The 19,796-nt window shown below is 26.4% G+C and overlaps 1 protein-coding gene across 1 annotated transcript in view; it reads left to right on the forward strand.

Moving 5' to 3' along the window:
* The window catches only part of LOC145849852 (5'-AMP-activated protein kinase catalytic subunit alpha-2-like), a 26,947-nt gene extending 21,207 nt beyond the window's left edge, over nt 1–5,740 (forward strand). Inside the window, exons 8-10 of the mRNA XM_082954929.1 lie at nt 2,799–2,912; nt 3,511–3,673; nt 4,845–5,740. Of these exons, the coding sequence (XP_082811055.1) occupies nt 2,799–2,912; nt 3,511–3,673; nt 4,845–5,017 (450 nt within the window). The 3' untranslated portion in view covers nt 5,018–5,740. The remainder of the gene's footprint in view (nt 1–2,798; nt 2,913–3,510; nt 3,674–4,844) is intronic.
* The last annotated feature ends 14,056 nt before the right edge of the window (nt 5,741–19,796 follow it).

Below are 19,796 nucleotides of genomic sequence, written 5' to 3' on the forward strand. Positions count from 1 at the left end.
ACCTTATTTAATTAATATCTAACAAATACTAAACTCTAACTGAGACTACTTTCTATAATCAGACACGACAGTTTTGAGTGATGAATCTTTTATATAAAACACAACAAGAAATACTAGCATATACAAAATTATTAATTACTTTGGTAACACTTTAAAAACTGGAAGCTATTTAAATTTATATCAAAAGACTTAAAACAAAAAACTAAAAATTAAATAAAACTTTTTGTAAACAAAAAAACTATAAAATTTTTAATAAACTATTGAACTGTAAACCTGCTTAAATATTTAAACAATTAAACACATGTTGAAATATTCACTTTTAAAACAAAACACTACTTACAATAAGCATTCACAAAAACGTTCAAGATATTTTGTTGCTTCAAGCTACACACCAAACTAACTAACTGCTTACATATAAACTGCCTGTCATGTTCTGATGTTTTGTTACATCAGTATTTAGTTTGAAAAGTTTCGTCATATGATTCTCATTGGCTCCTACATTCAACCGTATTAACTCTAAATATTCTCTGAGCTCAACTTTAAACAATAAATAATGCAAGTATTCATTCTAAAGTTTTCAATTTTACAACATATGTAAAGAGATGCATTTCATGAAATGTTTATTTCATAGTTTAAATGTAAACTAATGTAATTTAGTCACGTGTACAAAATGAGCCAATCACGGTAGGTGTTTAATTTTAACTGACGAAAATGACTCTTATTAGTTTACACAGGGTTTAATTATGAAAAAATACTTTTCAGTATGCTCTTTTTTACTAACTAGATCCGGGTCCGGCCGGATCTCTGTTAAGATCCGGCCGGACCCGGATCCGGACTTTTTTTTTCAAATTAGAATCCGGCCGGAACCGGACCCGGACTTTTTTTTCAAATTAGAATCCGACTAAAACCGGATCCGGACTTTTTTTTCAAATTAGAATCCGGCCGGATCCGGATATCAGACAAAAATGGCAATATCCGGCCGGACCCGGATAGTGAGTCTGGTACATCACTAGTGGTCAGCAACTTTTCTGAACATTTGACGCGAGGTCTCTCCAATATAATAGATGCTCTGATCTACAGTGCAGGTATACTTCTATATGACGTTCGCATAAAACATTTCAGAACACTTAAATTTATTCATTCTAGTTTGTATAAGTTGTTCCGGATATTGATTCTTAAACAGTATTTTTGTAATATCTTCTTTGATATTGACAAAGTTTGTACATAAGTTTAGTACCTTATTTAAATAGTAATCCAACAAACTTAGCTTTAATACTTAAGGGCATACTTTTGTGTGTTGCATTATCATGTTGGTTTTCTATGTTCGAAACTATTTTAACTTCTGTATCTAAATAGGGTAATTAAGTATTGGCAAATTTTTCTAGAGTAAATGTTGAATTTGAATACAGTAAATTCATCGCGTAATAGAAACTATTCAAATCGTTGTCATTATTTATAAGTACAAAAATATCGTCAACATATCTCGCGTAAAAAAATCGGTTTTTGTTCTGAATTTAATGTTAAAAATAAATTTTCTTTTGAAGGCACAAAACAATTTGCTAATAATGACGCCAATGGACTACCCGTTGCAACGCCGTCTATTTGTTCATAGACTTTTTCTTTATAGAGTAAGACAATTTGAGAGCAAAGATTTAAGATCTTCCTCAAAATGTTTTAAGTTATTTTGTTACCTTTAAAAAATTTACTTAGTATTTTTATCGTAAGTAGTTGGTAAAATACCTTCAATAACTTCATTTATTAGAATCTGTGTGTAGAGAGTTTTGATATCTAAACAGTTTAGATATCAAAAGTCTCTGTGGTTATATTGCTGTAATCAATAGTTATACTTTTCACAATTTGACTAAAGAAAATACTGTAGTTCTGTTTTTTTTTATAGTAATGGTCACTTTTAAGTAGTAGTATTTATGATAGTTCTATTCTTTAATTAGTCTTGTATTTTATATGTATATCAAGTAAGTTATTTGTTCAATCCACAGTCACTTGTATCAATACAATGAAAATAATCTTCATTTGTAGATCTAGTACAAGGTTCGGCAGGCATTTGTTGATCTCGGGTTAAATTTTTATAGTATAATTTTTGCGGGTTGCAGTTGTAGTTTCAGTCCAAATTATGTAGTGTCATTTTCAAATTTTCCGTAAATTTTACCTAAGATCTTTTTTTTCTTTTACTTCGAACCTAAAAATATCTAGTGTAAGTTTTATTTTTTTTGCGGGTCGCATTTGCATGCTTAAGGGTCGCAAGTTTTAATTTTTATGGACTGCATCCCATTTCAAATAAAAACATGCTCGTGTGCCACAGTTCGCTGATCTAGTGGATAATTCTAATAGTTCAAGGAATTAATAAAATTCAGGAAGTGAAACTAATAGAACTTTTGAGCAAACTAAAAATTTGATATTTTTTAATATAAATACTGTTTTTAAGAACTGATAAAATAATAAAATGACAATTGTTATTTGTGAATTACATATTTTTTATAATTTAGTAAATTTTAGAATTTTAGAAATTATTTGGTAATAGTTTGTTTAATGTTATTAAATTTATTCATAATATTTATATCAATTATAATATCCTTGCTTCGCTAGGATCTTTATTAACGAACAATTAGCTTTGAATTATGAATATTTATTATTATAAAAACTATATATATATATTTTTATATGACCATACTTTAAAATTTAATCATCACAAACGTATAAAGTCAGATAATATTTTAAGTTAGTTAAATCATTATATACCATTAAAAATATTATAGGTTGAAAGTGTTGTAAAATGACAGGTTTTTAAGTCGATGAAAAAACTAGATTACTCCTGGAATATTGTTTCTCCATTTCACGTCAAAGTTAAAAGGATAAATCCTATTACAAAGCTAGAAAATAAAATGAGTCTTCAGGTTAGTTAAATAACATAATAATATTGAATATTATCTGGTTGAAGCTGAATAGTTAGTAATTGTGTAATATATTGAAAAGTAGTTACAGAGTAACTTAAATTAAGTTTGCTAGATGTCTAGTTTTGTTTTTAGTTTGGTACGTCAAAAAATTCTCTAAGTTTCAAAAGTCAAAAGTAAGTTTTACTAAAGTAGATAACTTTAACTTTTCTGAAATGTAACAAAATTTCTTCAAGTAGAGAAAAACAATAAAATAGTAGAAAAAATGTTTGTTAAAATGTTTTGTATAATGTATTTAATTCTAAATTATTTATTTACATATATTTTTACGTTTTTAGATGTTTATTGTATATAGTTGTGTCATTCTATCAATACTGTGTTTATAAATATAAAATGAGTAAGATGTTAATATTTAATTAAGAACAATTCCATGGTATGTTCAACTAAAAAATATTTTTTGATTTTATGACTTATGAATCTTCAGTCAATGGAATAAGATTTTTAATGTGTTAGAACTAGTAGTTTTCATTAGCTTAATGTTAATTTTCTATATTTTATGGATACTTGTGCTAAAAACAATTTTGTTTTACAATTTACACAGCTTTATCAAGTAGACAGTAGAAGTTACTTGTTAGACTTTAGTAGCTTACACGAAGATGACAATACTCAAGAAGTAAGCACAACAATGACAGTTGGTGAAGAATCTTTAAAGTCTGAATGGGAGAGTCAAGCTGCTGACTCAATGTCTGTTGGAAGTAGTTGCGGTTAGAATTTTATATTTAGAATACCTTAAGTAGAGTTAGTTTTTGTTAGTACACTACGTACTGTAAGTATTGAGTTGATGAGTTTGCCAAAATTATTTTTTTGTATATTAAAATTTTTCAATAACTTTAATATTTAAATATTGTATATTTTAAACTTAGTCAGTCTAAAAATATTATTTAGTTCTTTCACCTATGTAAGATACTATCAACAAAATATAAATAAACTTAATAGTTTATGAAATATTTAACTATACAATGCATGAAATATTTTTAAGTTTTGTCAACTTAGCTTGTAGATGTTTTAGAAAAATATGACTAAATAAGTTAAGTTTAAGCATGGATGCAAAAAATAATGATATGATTATATGAATATCAAGTAATTATGAGTTTAAATACTAATCTACAACTAAAATCTGTAAGTTCGTTAGATGGAAGTAGTAAGAATTATAACTTATATGTTAAACATATAAATGCATCTGAAAACAACAATAAATGAATTTCTTTATTTAACAAAAAGTTAGTAAAGTTATAGTATGAAGTTTAAGGAGTATATTTATATATTTTTTCAAGTTAACAGTTTTAATTATTACATATACTAAAAAGAGTATATAAAAAACAATAAATAACTACATTATCATAAAACAAAAAAATTTCACAGTACCTTTTCTTTTTTAAGCTAACATATCTTTCTTTTCTTCGCTGAATTCTCAATGAACAAACAATTAACTTTAAATTTTGAATGTTTACATTAAAATGTATTATTTTTATTTTTAAGAGTTATTAGCTACTAATACAATATGTATAATTTTATGAGTTACAATAAAAACGAAATCCGATTCTCAGTCTATAGGAGCTTAAAGGCTAATATTTAGGTGGTATTTTGATTTTTTTGTAAAATGCAGTGTTATTAAATTTATTTAATTGAAATAAAAACTTTCTAACTTTCCGATATTACTTTCACTTTTAACTAATAATATATAATGCAAGAAATCATGTTTTTAAAAATCTTAATAAGAAACAATGATATTAAAGTTTTTCTGATGAACTATGTTCGACTGTTAATTTGAAGTTTGTTTAACTTATTTTTAATAAGTATTAAATCATTTAATTTTTACATTAAGTTTCTATTCAAATAATAATACTGAAAATTGTATCTTTAAAATAAATATAGGTTCAAGTAGCGATAAACTTGCAAAGAGTGTGTCTTCAAACAGCACTTTCGACACCAACAAGCCATCAGTTGTCACAACTGCATCTGATCATACTACATCACCATCTAGCGCTCATCACACAATGGAGTTCTTTGAGATGTGTTCAAGCTTGATAACTGCCTTGGCAAGATAATCAAAAATACTGTTTAAGTCTGATAATCTAAATCAGGGTTTCCCAAACTTTTTTTCAAAAGGTCCCTTTATTGAGATTAAAGTTTTGGTCCCCTCCGACAAGGTTTCAAAAAAATAAAAACATTAAAAAAGCATAAGATCTTTTTTTGCTCTTCATTACAACTCCAGTATATCTAGTGTAAGTTTCAAATTATGGCCTTGTGGACCCCTTTTACAGCTTATGACCTAATGAATTTCCTGAATTTTTTAAATAATATCTAGCATAAGTTTCAAAACTACCATTAGAATAGCCTTTGACTTTTTTTGCTCTTCATCATCAACTCCAGATTATCTAGTGTAAGTTTCTCCTAGCCCCCTTGTGGCCCCTATACTGCTCACGGCCCCCTAAGCCTCTGTAATGGCTTCCAACTTGACCTATTTTGGGAAACCCTGATCTAGATAATATAGATTTTATAGAGCACAAAATGTGTTTAGTATTAGGTTTCTAAAAGTTACATTTTAAGTATGATTGAAATTTATAAAATCTTAAAAGTTTATTGTTTTAACGATGTGGATTAAGATATAATATTATAACAAGTAAATACTTTTAAAATATTTGAAATTCCTCTATTTTCAAAAAAAGTTAAATAAGAACATTTTCGCCATAAGTGTTAAGCTTTGACGGTTTTAATTTTGATTTTTGTAAAAGAACTAAAAATTAAATCATTACTATTTTTTCACGCTATATTTTATAATGTTTGTTTTTTAATTTTTACTTATTTTAATTGGTGTTTTAAACTATACATTGAAAATAAGATAGTTTTATATAGAATACTAAGTTTAAAAACAATAATAAAAACAATATAGTAGTTAGAGTAAAAAAGTACATACTTTTTTCAGAAATTTTTGAAACTTAAGTTAGTTTACGATATATGTATCAAGTTATAGTTTTAAAATTTATTAAGTCTTATTTATTTTCACATTGTTTTGTTGATTTTAAAACAATAACTTAACTTTTATATAAGTATCCGTTGTTATCAATGTTTTTAATTTTTATTAAACCTATCTTAAAAGTACATTAGAACTAAAAAAGTAACATAATTTGTTTTAATATACAAAAGCAAAACTGATTATCTTTAAACTTTGTTATTTGTTTGGTTGAAATTTAGTTTTGTAATTATTAATCAAGTATATTACAAAAAATTCAATGAAAAGCTAAAATATAAAATAATTAGAAGTGCGATGCTTCAAATAGAATACAAAAATAATTGTACTTAATTCGATGATAAATTGTTTTTATAGCAACTCTATTTCCTCTGTAGAATCATAAGTTTTATTTTAAAATTTTAGATTTTAGTCATGTTAAATTTAGTTAACTAATCACAAGTTTTTTAAGTAAAAATTTATATTCAACTTTTAGTGATAACTGCAATTAAAACTCGGGCAATTAAAACTCTTAATTTCTTTTTAAGGTCCACAACTCAGTAATATCTTAAAACAAGAAAAGCGTATCTAGGTCTAACTAATGGGGACGAGAAAAATATGCACGAATACACTTTTGAACGAAGGTTTAAATATGCACGAAGGTCAATTTTGCACGAGAGAAGAAAAACATACTGACAAAGGGTTAGGGGTAAAATTAAAAGTAAAAAAAAAAATTGATAATAACTAAAAAATAATTATCGACCAAAGGTTAGGGGTAACAGTGATAGTAATAAAACTTAATAAAAAAGTTCAACCCGTGCAAAAGTGTCCCTTCATGCATTTTTGACACCTAGCTGTAACTGATATCTACAAACTCTTTTTTTTCTTAAAAAGATTTAAAATAAAGTACTTTTTCTTAATAAATTTATTTTTGCAAAAATAGAAAAAGTGTTTGTAGGTATTAACTAGTGATGTACCGGACTCACTATCCGGGTCCGGCCGGATATTGCCATTTTTGTCTGATATCCGGATCCGGCTGGATTCTAATTTGAAAAAAAAGTCCGGTTCCGGCCGGATTCTAATTTAAAAAAAAAAGTCCGGATCCTAACAGAGATCCGGGCGGACCCGGATCTAATTAGTAAAAAAGAGCATACTGAAAAGTATTTTTTCAAAAACAAACCCTGTGTAAATTAAAAAGAGTCATTTTCGTCAGTTAAAATTAAACACCTTTACATTTGTTTAAATTTAAACAATGAAATAAACATTTCAGAAATTCAACTTTTTACATATGTTGTAAAGTTGAAAACTTTAGAATGAATACTTGCATTATCTATTGTTGAAAGTTGAGCTCAGAGAATATTTAGAGTTAATACGGTTGAATGTACGAGCTAATGAAAATCATATGACGAAATATTTCAAACTAAATACTGATGCAACAGAACATGACAGGCAGTTTATATGTAAGCAGTTAGTTTGGTGTGCAGCTTGAAGCAACAAAATATCTTGAACTTTTTTGTGAATGCTTATTGTAGGTAGTGTTTTGTTTTAAAAGTGAATATTTCAACTGATATACTGGTGTTTAATTGTTTAAATATTTAAGCCAGGTTTATAGTTTAATAAAAATTTTTTAGTTTCTTGTTTACTAAGAGTTTTATTTAATTTTTAGTTTTTTGTTTTAAGTCTTTTGATATAAATTTAAATAGCTTCCAGTTTTTAAAGTGTTACCAAAGTAATTAATAATTTTGTATATGCTAGTATTTCTTATTGTGTTTTATATAAAAGATTCATTACTAAAAACTGTCGTGTCTGTTTACAGAACGTAGTCTCAGTTAGAATTTAGTATTTGTTAGATATTAATTAAATAAGGTAGGACTTAATTATGATGGGTAGTACTAATAAGTTTAGTGTACCACAATCAGTCCACAACTTTACTACCAAATTGTCAACCTTTGCTAGCTGTTCTACTGATTATTAGATTAAAGTAATATTTTCAGTTTTTAAAAACCTCATTCTGACTCAGGCTTATTTATACTCACTCTAGCTAGTTTTATTGACTTAAACAGTGGCAACCCTGCTAGTTTAAAATTTTTTGGGAATTTTAGAAAATTTTGGACTGCCTCAGGCTAGTTTAGTTTTTTATAAAAACTCAGGCTAATTTTTTTTTAGATTTTGAATGAGTTTGAGCTGATCCAGTTTTCAATATTTTGTAGTTTTCTAGTTAATTTTGTTCAAGAACTTGATTTCAGATTTTAAATTGTAAATAACACCTATATTTGTAAATTTGTGGCTAGCTGTTCTACTTATTATTAGATTAAAGTGCTTTTTTTCAGTTTTTAATAACCTCATTCTGACTCAGGCTAGTTTATTCTAGTGATGTACCGAACTCACTATGCGGGTCCGGCCAGATATTGCCATTTTTGTCGGATATCCGGATCCGGCCGGATTCTAATTTGAAAAAAAAAGTCCGGTTCCGGCCGGATTCTAATTAAAAAAAAAAAAGTCCGGGTCCGGTACATCACTAGTATTAACTAGGCCTACATACGCATTTTTATCCTTAAAAATATATATAGTACTTTCGAATTATGGCCTTTAAAAAAATCAAATTAGAGCTGTCGGGATTTAATTTGTAACTTAATCAATAAAACCGCTTGTTTCATGTAATGCTAAAGAAATACCTTTTTTTTTTATTGAATAAAGTTGATAAACACAAAGTTTTATCAATATGTTCTAAGCACATGTTTTATGAATTTTAGTAAAAAGTAATTGCAAAAAAAAGTATTAAATTGCAAACTGGCTTGGTGGAATCCTCACATTTGCAAACTTCTTATTTTAGCTCAAATAAAATATCCACGTAATCTTAATAATATTACGCGAGTTTTTTTTAAAAGCAATGAAAATTTAATTATAGAGTTTTAAGTCATAAACCAATTTAAAAAAAATAATTTAAATCCTAAAGTTATTTACTAAACACAATATTTAGTGTAAAAAGTACCCTGTTTCTGGGTACACGACTATTCAAGTTCGGACTATTCAAACTCTTACGAAAATGCTCAAAGGGTCACGACTAAAAAGAAAACATATACAAATAGCGCTTGTAGGTATAATTAATACCTACAAATCTTTGTTTTGAAAATCTTTAACATTTTTGAGATATTTTATTTAAATAAATACTTTTATTATTTTTTTACTACAATAATCTTAAATTTTTTTAGATATTTTGTGCAACTTTTATTACTTTATTTAAATAAATACATATAACTTTTTTTTACTTAAGTAATCTTAAAACCTGCGACAACTTTTTCTAATATATACTTATTTCTAATTTGAACAATTTAGTTTTTTAACAACTTGAATAAATTACATATAATGAGATATATAAAGCATATGTTTACTCATAATTAGTATTATTTTTGCTTTACGGCTGAAACATTGTTCGTTGAAAACACTAACTTTTTTTAACTTGAACTTAATCAAGAGACCGGCTACACGCGACTCATGAAGTGTAAAAGTTTAGCCTGCGAGTCTTTTATAAATTAGATGCGGCCCACAATAGGTAACATTAAACCCGCGAGAATGTAAATTTTTGTCCTCACACTTGATATTCTGAGGTTTAAGATGAGGAGTTGAAAAAATCATATGTATAAATGACGGGAGGTTTGTGACATTGTAACTAAAACAATTACGGCCTGCGAATATTTTTATTTTTGAAATTTGGCCTGCGACTACTGAATGCTCGCTGAGTACCGACCTTTAGTTTAATTAAACTACCGTTTTTCAATTAATATGTTTCTCAAATAAAAGTTCAACTAAAAGCTGAATTTCCATTAGTAAAATAATTTTATAAAAGAAAAAATTAAATAAATTTTGATTACTTTTTTAATCTTTACTAATAAACATATTATTCTTTTTATAAAAAAATGAAAAAAAATTTTTTTGTCATGTCTACAAGAGGAATAAAACACAATGTAAAGTTTTCATATACTTATGCAGCTATACAAACTACTATTGATCTACCTGATTCAAAAATTAGGGTCCGTCTATGTTTTTCAAACTAACATCCGGCCTGGATTTCAAAGTTCATATAGTCCCATCACTAGAGGAGCTTATCAAAATAAGATCTTGCGGTGCACAGATTTACTTTTTTGCATTTTAGTGTACTCAGATTTTGATCAGCGTGCCGACCACTGGTTTATTGAACGACAAAAAAAAGACGATCAAAATATTTGGTCCTAGGACCTGGTGCACAAAAAACCTTTCGGCTATCGAGTCGCACACCACGGATACCTTTTAACGTCTTGTCCAGGACTATATAGTCTTGTTTTGAATATTTATTTATAGTTTTGAATATTAATTTGTTAATATTCAAAACCAACTAAGCTTAATAGTGATAAGTTAAGTAATATGCCTAAAACATGTAATTGTCGTAAAATAAATAAAGATAACTGCCCATTTAATAGTAATTGTTTAATTAAAAATGTAATTTATAAAGTTAAAAGTAAGGGCCCTGATAAAATTTATATCGGAAGTACAGCAGGTAGTTTCAAAGATAGATATGCTGACCACAAACATACTTTTAAAATATAAATAAACAATAAAGCACGCGTTTATCGGATTATGTCTGGAATTTTTTTACACAGGTACGGTAAAAGGCCAAACATGGAGTGGAGTATTGTTTCAAAGATCAAACATGCATCCAACGGAGTAAGTAGAATCAACTTGCAATACAGAAAGAGCAGTAGTTGCAGCAGAAGATAAAGACCTACTTCTGAACAAGCGGCAAGATTTATCGAATATTTGTCCCCACAACCGACGATTCTACTTTAAATAACTCTGTCTACTTATGCACTTATTTATTTCACAACATTGCCATATACAATCACAAAAACTTACAAAATTAATACTTCATGTTTTTAAGCTGCATAAATTATTAATTAATTTGTAAACTTTATTATGACGTAACATTTCTGCACAACTTAATATAATTTTCATTTTTAAACTTGCCTATTCTTAGAGCTTTTTTGAGGTTAGTATGTGAATTTATTAAAGTTGTAATTTTTGTAGACAATTTTATACTTTTATGTTTTTATTCCAAACTTTGTTTTTAAACCATAAAGTTCGTTTATAGTTACTACCCACATAATCATGTGGGACATGCATAAGCATAATAATTATACATGCTTTTTTTCCTAATGTGAGTTAATATTCTATAGACTCCGTAGACCTGTTCTTAAATTTATTTGAGAGCAGTGAAACGCCGTTAGTCGGAATAAAGTTTTGACACAAAAACATCTGTGGTATATATTCCGATAAGCTTAGCTTATCAGGATCTCCAGGATTTAACGCCTTTTAACGTTACATTTTATAAGTTATGTTATATATATAGTTTTTTGATATCTCAAAACAAATTCATAAAAAAGACTTGTAGATATTGATAAAACCTCCACACCTATTTTTTTAACTATGCTCATATTTTAAGATATGGTCTCTTGAATACTTTTTTACGAACTTGATTTATCATGTACAGTAACCTCTCGGATCTTTACGCACTCGTGACGTTACGCACTCTCGTTTAGTTACGCATTTCAGAATTCTACAAAATTCAGAAAATATTTTTTTTTTTTCAATATTGCACAAATTAGGTTTAATGTATATTTTTAAATTAAAATATGTTTCTGAATGCTAACACACCTCTATATGTCTTTAAACTTTGTAAATTTATGTTCCTTGACTAATTGATAAACATTTAGTTATACCTCAGTATATCAGAAATTTTGTTAACAATAAGAGATTAAATCAAAATTCTGAAATAAAAATGACTGTGTTTAATAATAAAAGTAAAATGAAATATTGAGAGTTTAAAACACAAAGAAATAATACAGCAGTCTTGCCCTATATATTAATAACCACCATTTTATAATTGTAAAGAAATTCTTAATTATAATTTGAATTTGCTAAGTAGAATAGAATATAAATGTCACATATAAATAAAGATAAAGATAATTTCTTCTTATTATTAAAATAGTAAAATTATTTCTACTCGTTTTATTATTATATAGAAATTCAAATCCTTTTTTTTAATATATGTATAGTTTTATCTATTGTTTTCATATTTATAAATGAAGTAAACAAATAGTTAAAAGTGGGAAAGTGACCAGTCTGCTTTTAACTTGAAGCAATATTAAAAAACAGCCATTATAGTGAGTATATTTGGTACCTCTCGTTTCTTTACGATCTCTTATATCTTTACGCACTTTTTCTGTGGACACAATGTGCGTAAATAAGCGAGAGGTAACTGTACCACATATATACTAAAAAAAATTAAATTTAGTTAAACTTACTTATAACTAAAATTAATACAATAAATGTAAATTTTTTTAAATGTACACAATTACGGTGAATAAAAATCAAAATTTCAATACTACTTTATACTAAAACTGTAAAATAGCAAAAATAATACTTTTTACATATTTTCTACTATTTCTTTAATTTTTCTTTCAATTTAAAAAAATTTTACACGTGAAATATAGTTACAAATTAAAAACTATATTCGGTTTAAAATAGTGAAACTTTAAGAAGTCATTACTTTAAAAATAAAAAACGAAATGTAATACTTCTTATAATGTTTTTCTTAATTTGTTTCATATACTAATCTAAACATTTAAAAGACAATAAATACTATAGTTGGTTTTAAAATAAAACTTGAACCAGATATGAAACTAATAAAGAATAAAATATTATTAAAGATAAATTTTCTAAGTAAAGTATATTTTATATAGTTAAAAACGATCTGTTTTAAAATTTTAAACGTAACGTACAGTAAGTTTACAATAAGTTTTGTTTTCTAAAGTTTAAAATGAAAACACAGTTGAAAACCTAACCAGTTGAAATTTCGCTTGAATAAAAAAAAAAAAACCTTTAACTTTAAGAAAATAATTTTTACAAAAATTAAAAAGCATGCATAAAACCTGTATTACGGGTAACTTAAGTTTTGAAGTGGAGTTTTCGGAAGTGCGGGCAGGAATAAAAGAGCTCGTACCGTTTGTTTAGAATTTAGATTATCCCTTCTGTCTACTTTAGCGATCGCGACCTTTTCTAATATGCAAGTACTGCAAATGCTTTGTGGGTTTTAGGCTTTGCCAATATGGTGGATAATTTCATATAGCTGCATGAGCAATATTACGAAACTAATCCAAAAACACAATCGAAAATACTTAAAAACAAGAAACGATGAACAAAACGAAACACTTTGCAACTGTCGAACAAAAAACAAATGTCCCCTTAAGAATATATGCTTAGTTGAAAATGTGGTATATAAAGCGACAACCAGATCGGAAAACGAAACAAAAACTATTTGGGCTCAACGGGTGGAACTTTCAAAAAAGGTGGAACAACCATATTAGTGACTTTAAAAACTATAAAGAGAATAGAACAGAAATATCGAAGTATATATGGAAGCTTAAAAATAAGAACATTGGCTACAAAATAGATTGGGAAATTATCCACAATATTGGCAAAATCAAAAACCCACAAAGCATTTGCAGTACTTGCATATTAGAAAAGGTCGCGATCGCTAAAGCAGACAGAAGGGATAATCTAAACAAACGGTACGAGCTCTTTTATTCCTGCCCGCACTTCCGAAAACTCCACTTCAAAACTTAAGTTACCCGTAATACAGGTTTTATGCATGATTTTTAATTTTTATAGCTACTATTTTCTTATAGTTAAAGGTTTTTATTTTTTTTTTTTTATTCAAGCAAACTTTCAAATTTTCGTAACTGTTACAAGCACAAATTACTTAAATTTACAATATTCAAGCCACAATAAAATTTAGCTTGATTAAAATGCATCTTAACTTAAGCTCACTTATTACTATTAACTACATTTTTACTTAAGCAATGTTTACTTTTAAAATCAACTAGAAGAAAATAGAAAGCTACATACAGATTTATTATTATTTGTGTTGTTCTTTGATTTTTAAACTTAACTAAAATTTAAATTTTGCCACAAATTCAAACTTAGTATTATAATTTAACTTATTTTGTTTTTAGGTAATAATTTATTTTAACTATAAGTTTTTATATAAAGCATTTGAGCGGGATTTCAAATTTTCATAGCGATTACAAGCACAAGATTGTTTAAATTTTCAATAGTTACGTCACGATTAAAATAAGCTACATTAAATTCAACTCAATTTCAAGCTCATTTTATTAATCACATTTTTGCTTAAGCAATGTTTACTCTGTAAATTAACTAGAAGAAAAAAAAAGTTACATACAGCTTTTATTATTATTGTTGTTGTTATATTGATTTTAAAACTTAACTAAAATTTAAGCTTTACCTAAAACTCAGTATTAATATTAAAATTTGAATTGTTTAGTTTCTTAAGTAAAAATTTGGTTTTATTTTCATTTAATTGTTTAAATGCTATTATCCATGACTGTCATATATCTTTTTTAGATTTATTTAAGCAATGACAAGGTCTTTGACCGAAACTTAGTTTGAAAAATAAATTTTTGAAAGAATAAATTCATTATTTCTCTTCCAGTAATTAAGATCTCTCTATTTGTTTTTTTAAAACAAAAACATATAATAACTATTGACTATAAGGAGACTTTTTATTTAAAATAGAATCAAAAATCTTTGAAAATATTTTAAGTGGAGCTAAAAAACAATTGAATCTGTTAATAGAACCAAAGTTTTATAATCATATGTCGTAATGGGAAAGGGTCTAATTTGCACGATGACAAAATTACACGAAGCCAAATTTGCATGAGGGCACAAAAATGCATGGAGACGATTTTGCCTCAAGGTCAATTTTGTACAAGTTACATTTTTGCACGAAAGTAAATAAATACAGATAAAATAAAACAGAAAAAAACTTAAAAATATTTAACAAAAAAAAGTTACTGACCAAGGGTAAGGGTTAGGAGTAACAGTGATAGTAAAAAAAAATAACTTCAAAAAAAAAATTGTTAAAAAATATCTCACCGACCGAGGGTAAGAGGAAACAGTGGTAGTAAAGGAAAAAAAACTTAATTAAACAAAAAAGGTAAATTTAATAAAGAAATTAAACAAAAATTAACCTGTGTAAAATTGTCTGCTCGTGCAAAAGTGACCTTTTTTGCAAAAGTATATTCGTGCAATTTTGTGCACTGGTGCAATTTTGTCCCCTCGTGTAATTTTGTACGCTCGTGCAAATTAGACAGCTACCCGTCTAAATGAATTTAAACATTTTCAGTTAATAATTTCTCAAATATTAGTCTTTTAACTGATATGAGTACTAGAAAAGGTTTAGACGACCCTTTATAAGCCTTTATGAAAATAGAAGACAATATTTAGTAACAGCAGCAATTTAAAAACTTGATAAAACGTTCTTAACAAAACCCTTTTAGTAAAGTAATGAAAAAAAAAAAGTAAATTAGTAGTTTTAGTATTAAAACTAACACATTTTTTTTTAGTTATATCAAAGATAAAAACACATATCGACCTAATTATAACCCGTTTTTTATATGTGACAAAAAAAGTTCAAATAGAGAAATTGACCAGATTTATTTAATATAGTTGACTTTGCACATTTTTAGTAAAGATATAATTTACAGTTTCTTAATTTAAAACAAAAATAGACTTTTGAGTTAAATAATTTAAAACTTTAACTTTAAACTAAAAGTAAATCTGATCTAAAAACTAAAATGAATGTATAGCTAAATATAAAACTAATAACCATTTTGTAATGCTTATTAGTTATTCTATTAAACAAATTTCTACAAAAAATTATTGTAAACTTTATATATTAGTATATACTATTTATTAAAAAAAATAACATAACAACCAAATAATATCAAATTATTTTCCTTATATTATATCTTAAATGTTAAACAAAATTTTAAGCTCTATAAATTCAATAAAAAATATCTGCATTTAAAGACAAAATAAAACACCCATATGCCTTCCATTCATTCTATTTAATATAATAAAATTTGTTCAAAAAACAAATCATCAAACGACAGTAAACTTAACTTAATGCAAACTTTATAAAACTTAACTAAAAAGATTAGTTTTATAAATTAAATAACAGTAAATCACCAGAAAAATCTTATTTACTACATTCGTAACAGAAATATTAAATTTTTTTTATAAAACGTCATTTTTATATACTCATTACTCATAACATTTCAGTTTGAACTGTACTGTACATATATTGGGTGCACGATTATTCAAATTCGGACAATTCAAATTCCGACAACTCAAACTCTTTAAAAAATTAAAAGGGCCACAACTAAAAAAGTAATGTATATTTGTCAAAAATAAATATTACATATGTAGGTCATAATAATATCTGCAAACAATTTTTTTTTCTTTTTAAAAAAATTGAATATTTTTTGAGGTATGGTTTAAATAAAATAAAAAACATGGTTATTTTTAGTAATTTTAAAATATCTAGAAAGATATTTAATTTTTTGTAAAAAGAAAAAAGTAGCTTGTAGATATTAATAAGATCTACATGTGTATATTTTATTTTTTGCAAATATACATTACTTTTTTATTTGTGGCTGTTTTAATTTTTTTTAAGAGCTTGAATTGTCCGAACTTGAACTGTCATGTAACCACATATATTATATTTGTTACTATTTGAAGTATAAGTTATCTTAGTTTTTGGATTAAAATCAATTGAATATCGAAGCAAAAATGTGTTAGTTTGAAAATATATAAGCAGCTTTGTTCTGATTAGCTTAAAGGAAAAAAAAAAACGAGTTTTGAATCACGAGGCTGAAGTTTCAAAGACATATAAATTCAAGATTTTCAACACTTTCTAATTTTTTACTTATAGTCATTACCGCACTTTAAAACCGCTCGTACTTAAATTAAAACAATGAAACTCTAGAACCTTGTTCCATGTGCGTAGAACTACGTGATCAACTACATATTTAACTTTCTACTATAAAAAAAAATTACGGTACCCCGAAAAATACCAGAAATATTAATGAAAAAATAGAAGAAGCCTAGTCAACACACTTTAAAACCGCTCGTACTTAAACTAGAACAATGAAACTCTAGAATCTTGTTCCATGTGCGTAGAACTACGTGATCAAAAAATGTTTAACTTTCTACCATAAAAATTAAACTAGTTACGGAACGCCGAAAAATACCAGAAATAATAATGAAAAAATAGAAGAAGCCTAGTAAACACACTTTAAAACTGCTCGTACTTAAATTAGAACAATTAAACTCTAGAACCTTGTTCCATGTGCGTAGAACTACGTTACGTGATTAAAAAAATTTAACTTTCTACTATAAAAAATAAAATAGTTACGCTACCCCGAAAAATACCAGAAATATTAATGAAAAAGTAGAAGAGGCCTAGTAAACACACTTTAAAAAAGCTCATACTTAAATTAGAACAATGAAACTCTAGAACCTTGTTCCATGTGCGTAGAACTACGTGATCAAACAGATTTAACTTTCTACTATAAAATATAAAATAGTTACGGTACGCCGAAAAATACCAGATATAATAATGAAAAAGTAGAAGAAGCCTAGTAAACACACTTTAAAAAAGCTCATACTTAAATTAGAACAATGAAACTCTAGAACCTTGTTCCATGTGCGTAGAACTACGTGATCAACTACGTAATTTAACTTTCTACTATAAAAAATAAAATAGTTACGCTACCCCGAAAACTACCAGAAATAATAATGAAAAAGTAGAAGAAGCCTAGTAAACACACTTTAAAAAAGCTCGTACTTGAATTAAAACAATGAAACTTTAGAACCTTGTTTCATGTGCGTAGAACTACGTGATTAAAAAGATTTAACTTTCTAGTATAAAAAACAAAGTAATTACGGTACCCTGAAAAATAACTAAAATAATAATGACATCTTCCGACAAAAGGTTTTCTAAATTTCCTGCAAAGCGTTTATCGTCTGGAATCCTTAAACCATACAAACACCAATTCAATTATTAAGTTTATAGTTAAATTTAGTTATAGGACTTATTTGTATACTGACACAGTATGTACTTCGTGCGCAGTTAGCTTTTCTTTCAACATTTGATTAACTAGTTTACTACGTTTAGCACCTTTTAATTGGGTCTTAACTTGTTCTCCTTCTTTGTGCGTTATTTTATCTTTGCGTATCAAAACAATTTTCAAATAAAAATTATGTATAGGTTTGGTTTGAAAACTTCCAACTATAGTGTACTTCGCTTGACAACCTAATAAATATTTTTTTGTACAACTTATATAATAAGATTATTTAGCATAAAGTTTGTACAACAGTATACATTGATGTTCATCAAACAAGAGGACATTAGTTGCATATACTTAGTGTATTTTTCATTATAACATAAACTAAACTAGCAAACTAACTAGAAAATTTACACTCCGCATTTATTTTAAACGCAGAGTTATTTTTCTTTTTTGAATCTATCTTTTTAACATGATAATAGCCAAATTTTAAAACGCAATAACCCTTTTTCTCTCCAATAACATTTCTGAGATAGTCTTTCCAGGCAGTTTTGAATGTGTAGGTTTCAATATCGAAGAAGATATCAACCTCTTCTACTGTTAAATTATATTGAATAACACTTGGAACTTATGGTAGACGCATATATTGACTCTGTTCAATAAAGGATTTTATTTATGAACTCTTTCTTAACCTAATCTAAAATTTATGTTTTACGAGAATTAACATTGCTTTGTCTAGTTGCACTTAATGGCGAATCAAGTTCGCTCAAAGAAAAGTCGTCATCATTAATCTAAATTATTACTAAGTTTTAAAATAAACAAAATAAAGTCAAATTTTAGTTAATATAAATTAAGTTGATTTCATTAAAGTGTTGTTAGATTAACAAGACTGACCTCTATTTCGTTTTCTTTTACAAAATTTTGATTAGTTTCGTTGCAACTATCGTCATATGCAATACCGTATTCTTGTTTTACCTTTATTGGATTAAACTTGTTAAGAGTTTTATTCTATAAAAAAAAAACTAGTTATAAAAAACATACTTTCAACTTATATTTAAAATTTCTATCTCTTTTTGTTTTGAAACTGATAATAAACTAACATTTGTGCCTTCAATTAAACTTTTTTTTTTCTTTTTCCTTCGACTTAACCATTTTTATGATATTTAAAATTTATTAAATAATGAATGTTGAACTATTTGTTTAATTAAAAGTTTTATATTTTTGAGTATTTTTTAATCAATGATTTTAAACTAACAATTGTGTCCTGCATTGTGTCTTTTTTTTTTTCTTTTTCTTCCGACTTATCCACCTTTAAGGTATTTAAAATCTATCAAGAAATGAATGTTGAACTATTTGTATAATATAAAATTTTATATTTTTGAGTAATTTTTTAATCAATGTGATTAAACTAACAATTGTGTCCTGCATTGTATCTTTTTTTTTCTTCTGACTTTTCCAACTTTAGGGTATTTGAAATTTATTAAGAAATGAATGTTGAACTATCTGTTTATTAAAAGTTTTATGTTTTTGAATATTTTTTAATCAATGAGATTGAATTAAACTAACAGTTGTGTCATTTTTTCTTTTGCAACACGCTTATTATCCTCCTTGAAAATAAATTATTATATGTTTAATAAATAGGATTTTTATTACGTTAATAAATTTCATTATGAAAATTACAAGTTGTGTAGTAATTTCTAACAGTTAAGTCATCACAATTTTAGAAAAAAACTACTGGTTAGATTGTATAATATTCCAGCGAAAATGCTAAAGTTTATTTTTTTTGTTTTAGAACTACAAAGATTTGTACAATTTTAGTATGAAAGTTAATGTTTTTATTTTTCTAATTAAAATTATTAATATTAAAATAAATTTTACTATAAAATTTAATTATGTCATCATTTTGAAATAATT

This window comes from Thalia democratica, chromosome 2 (genome assembly GCF_965202585.1).
Source record: "Thalia democratica chromosome 2, ktThaDemo2.hap1.1, whole genome shotgun sequence".
NCBI lineage: Eukaryota > Metazoa > Chordata > Thaliacea > Salpida > Salpidae > Thalia > Thalia democratica.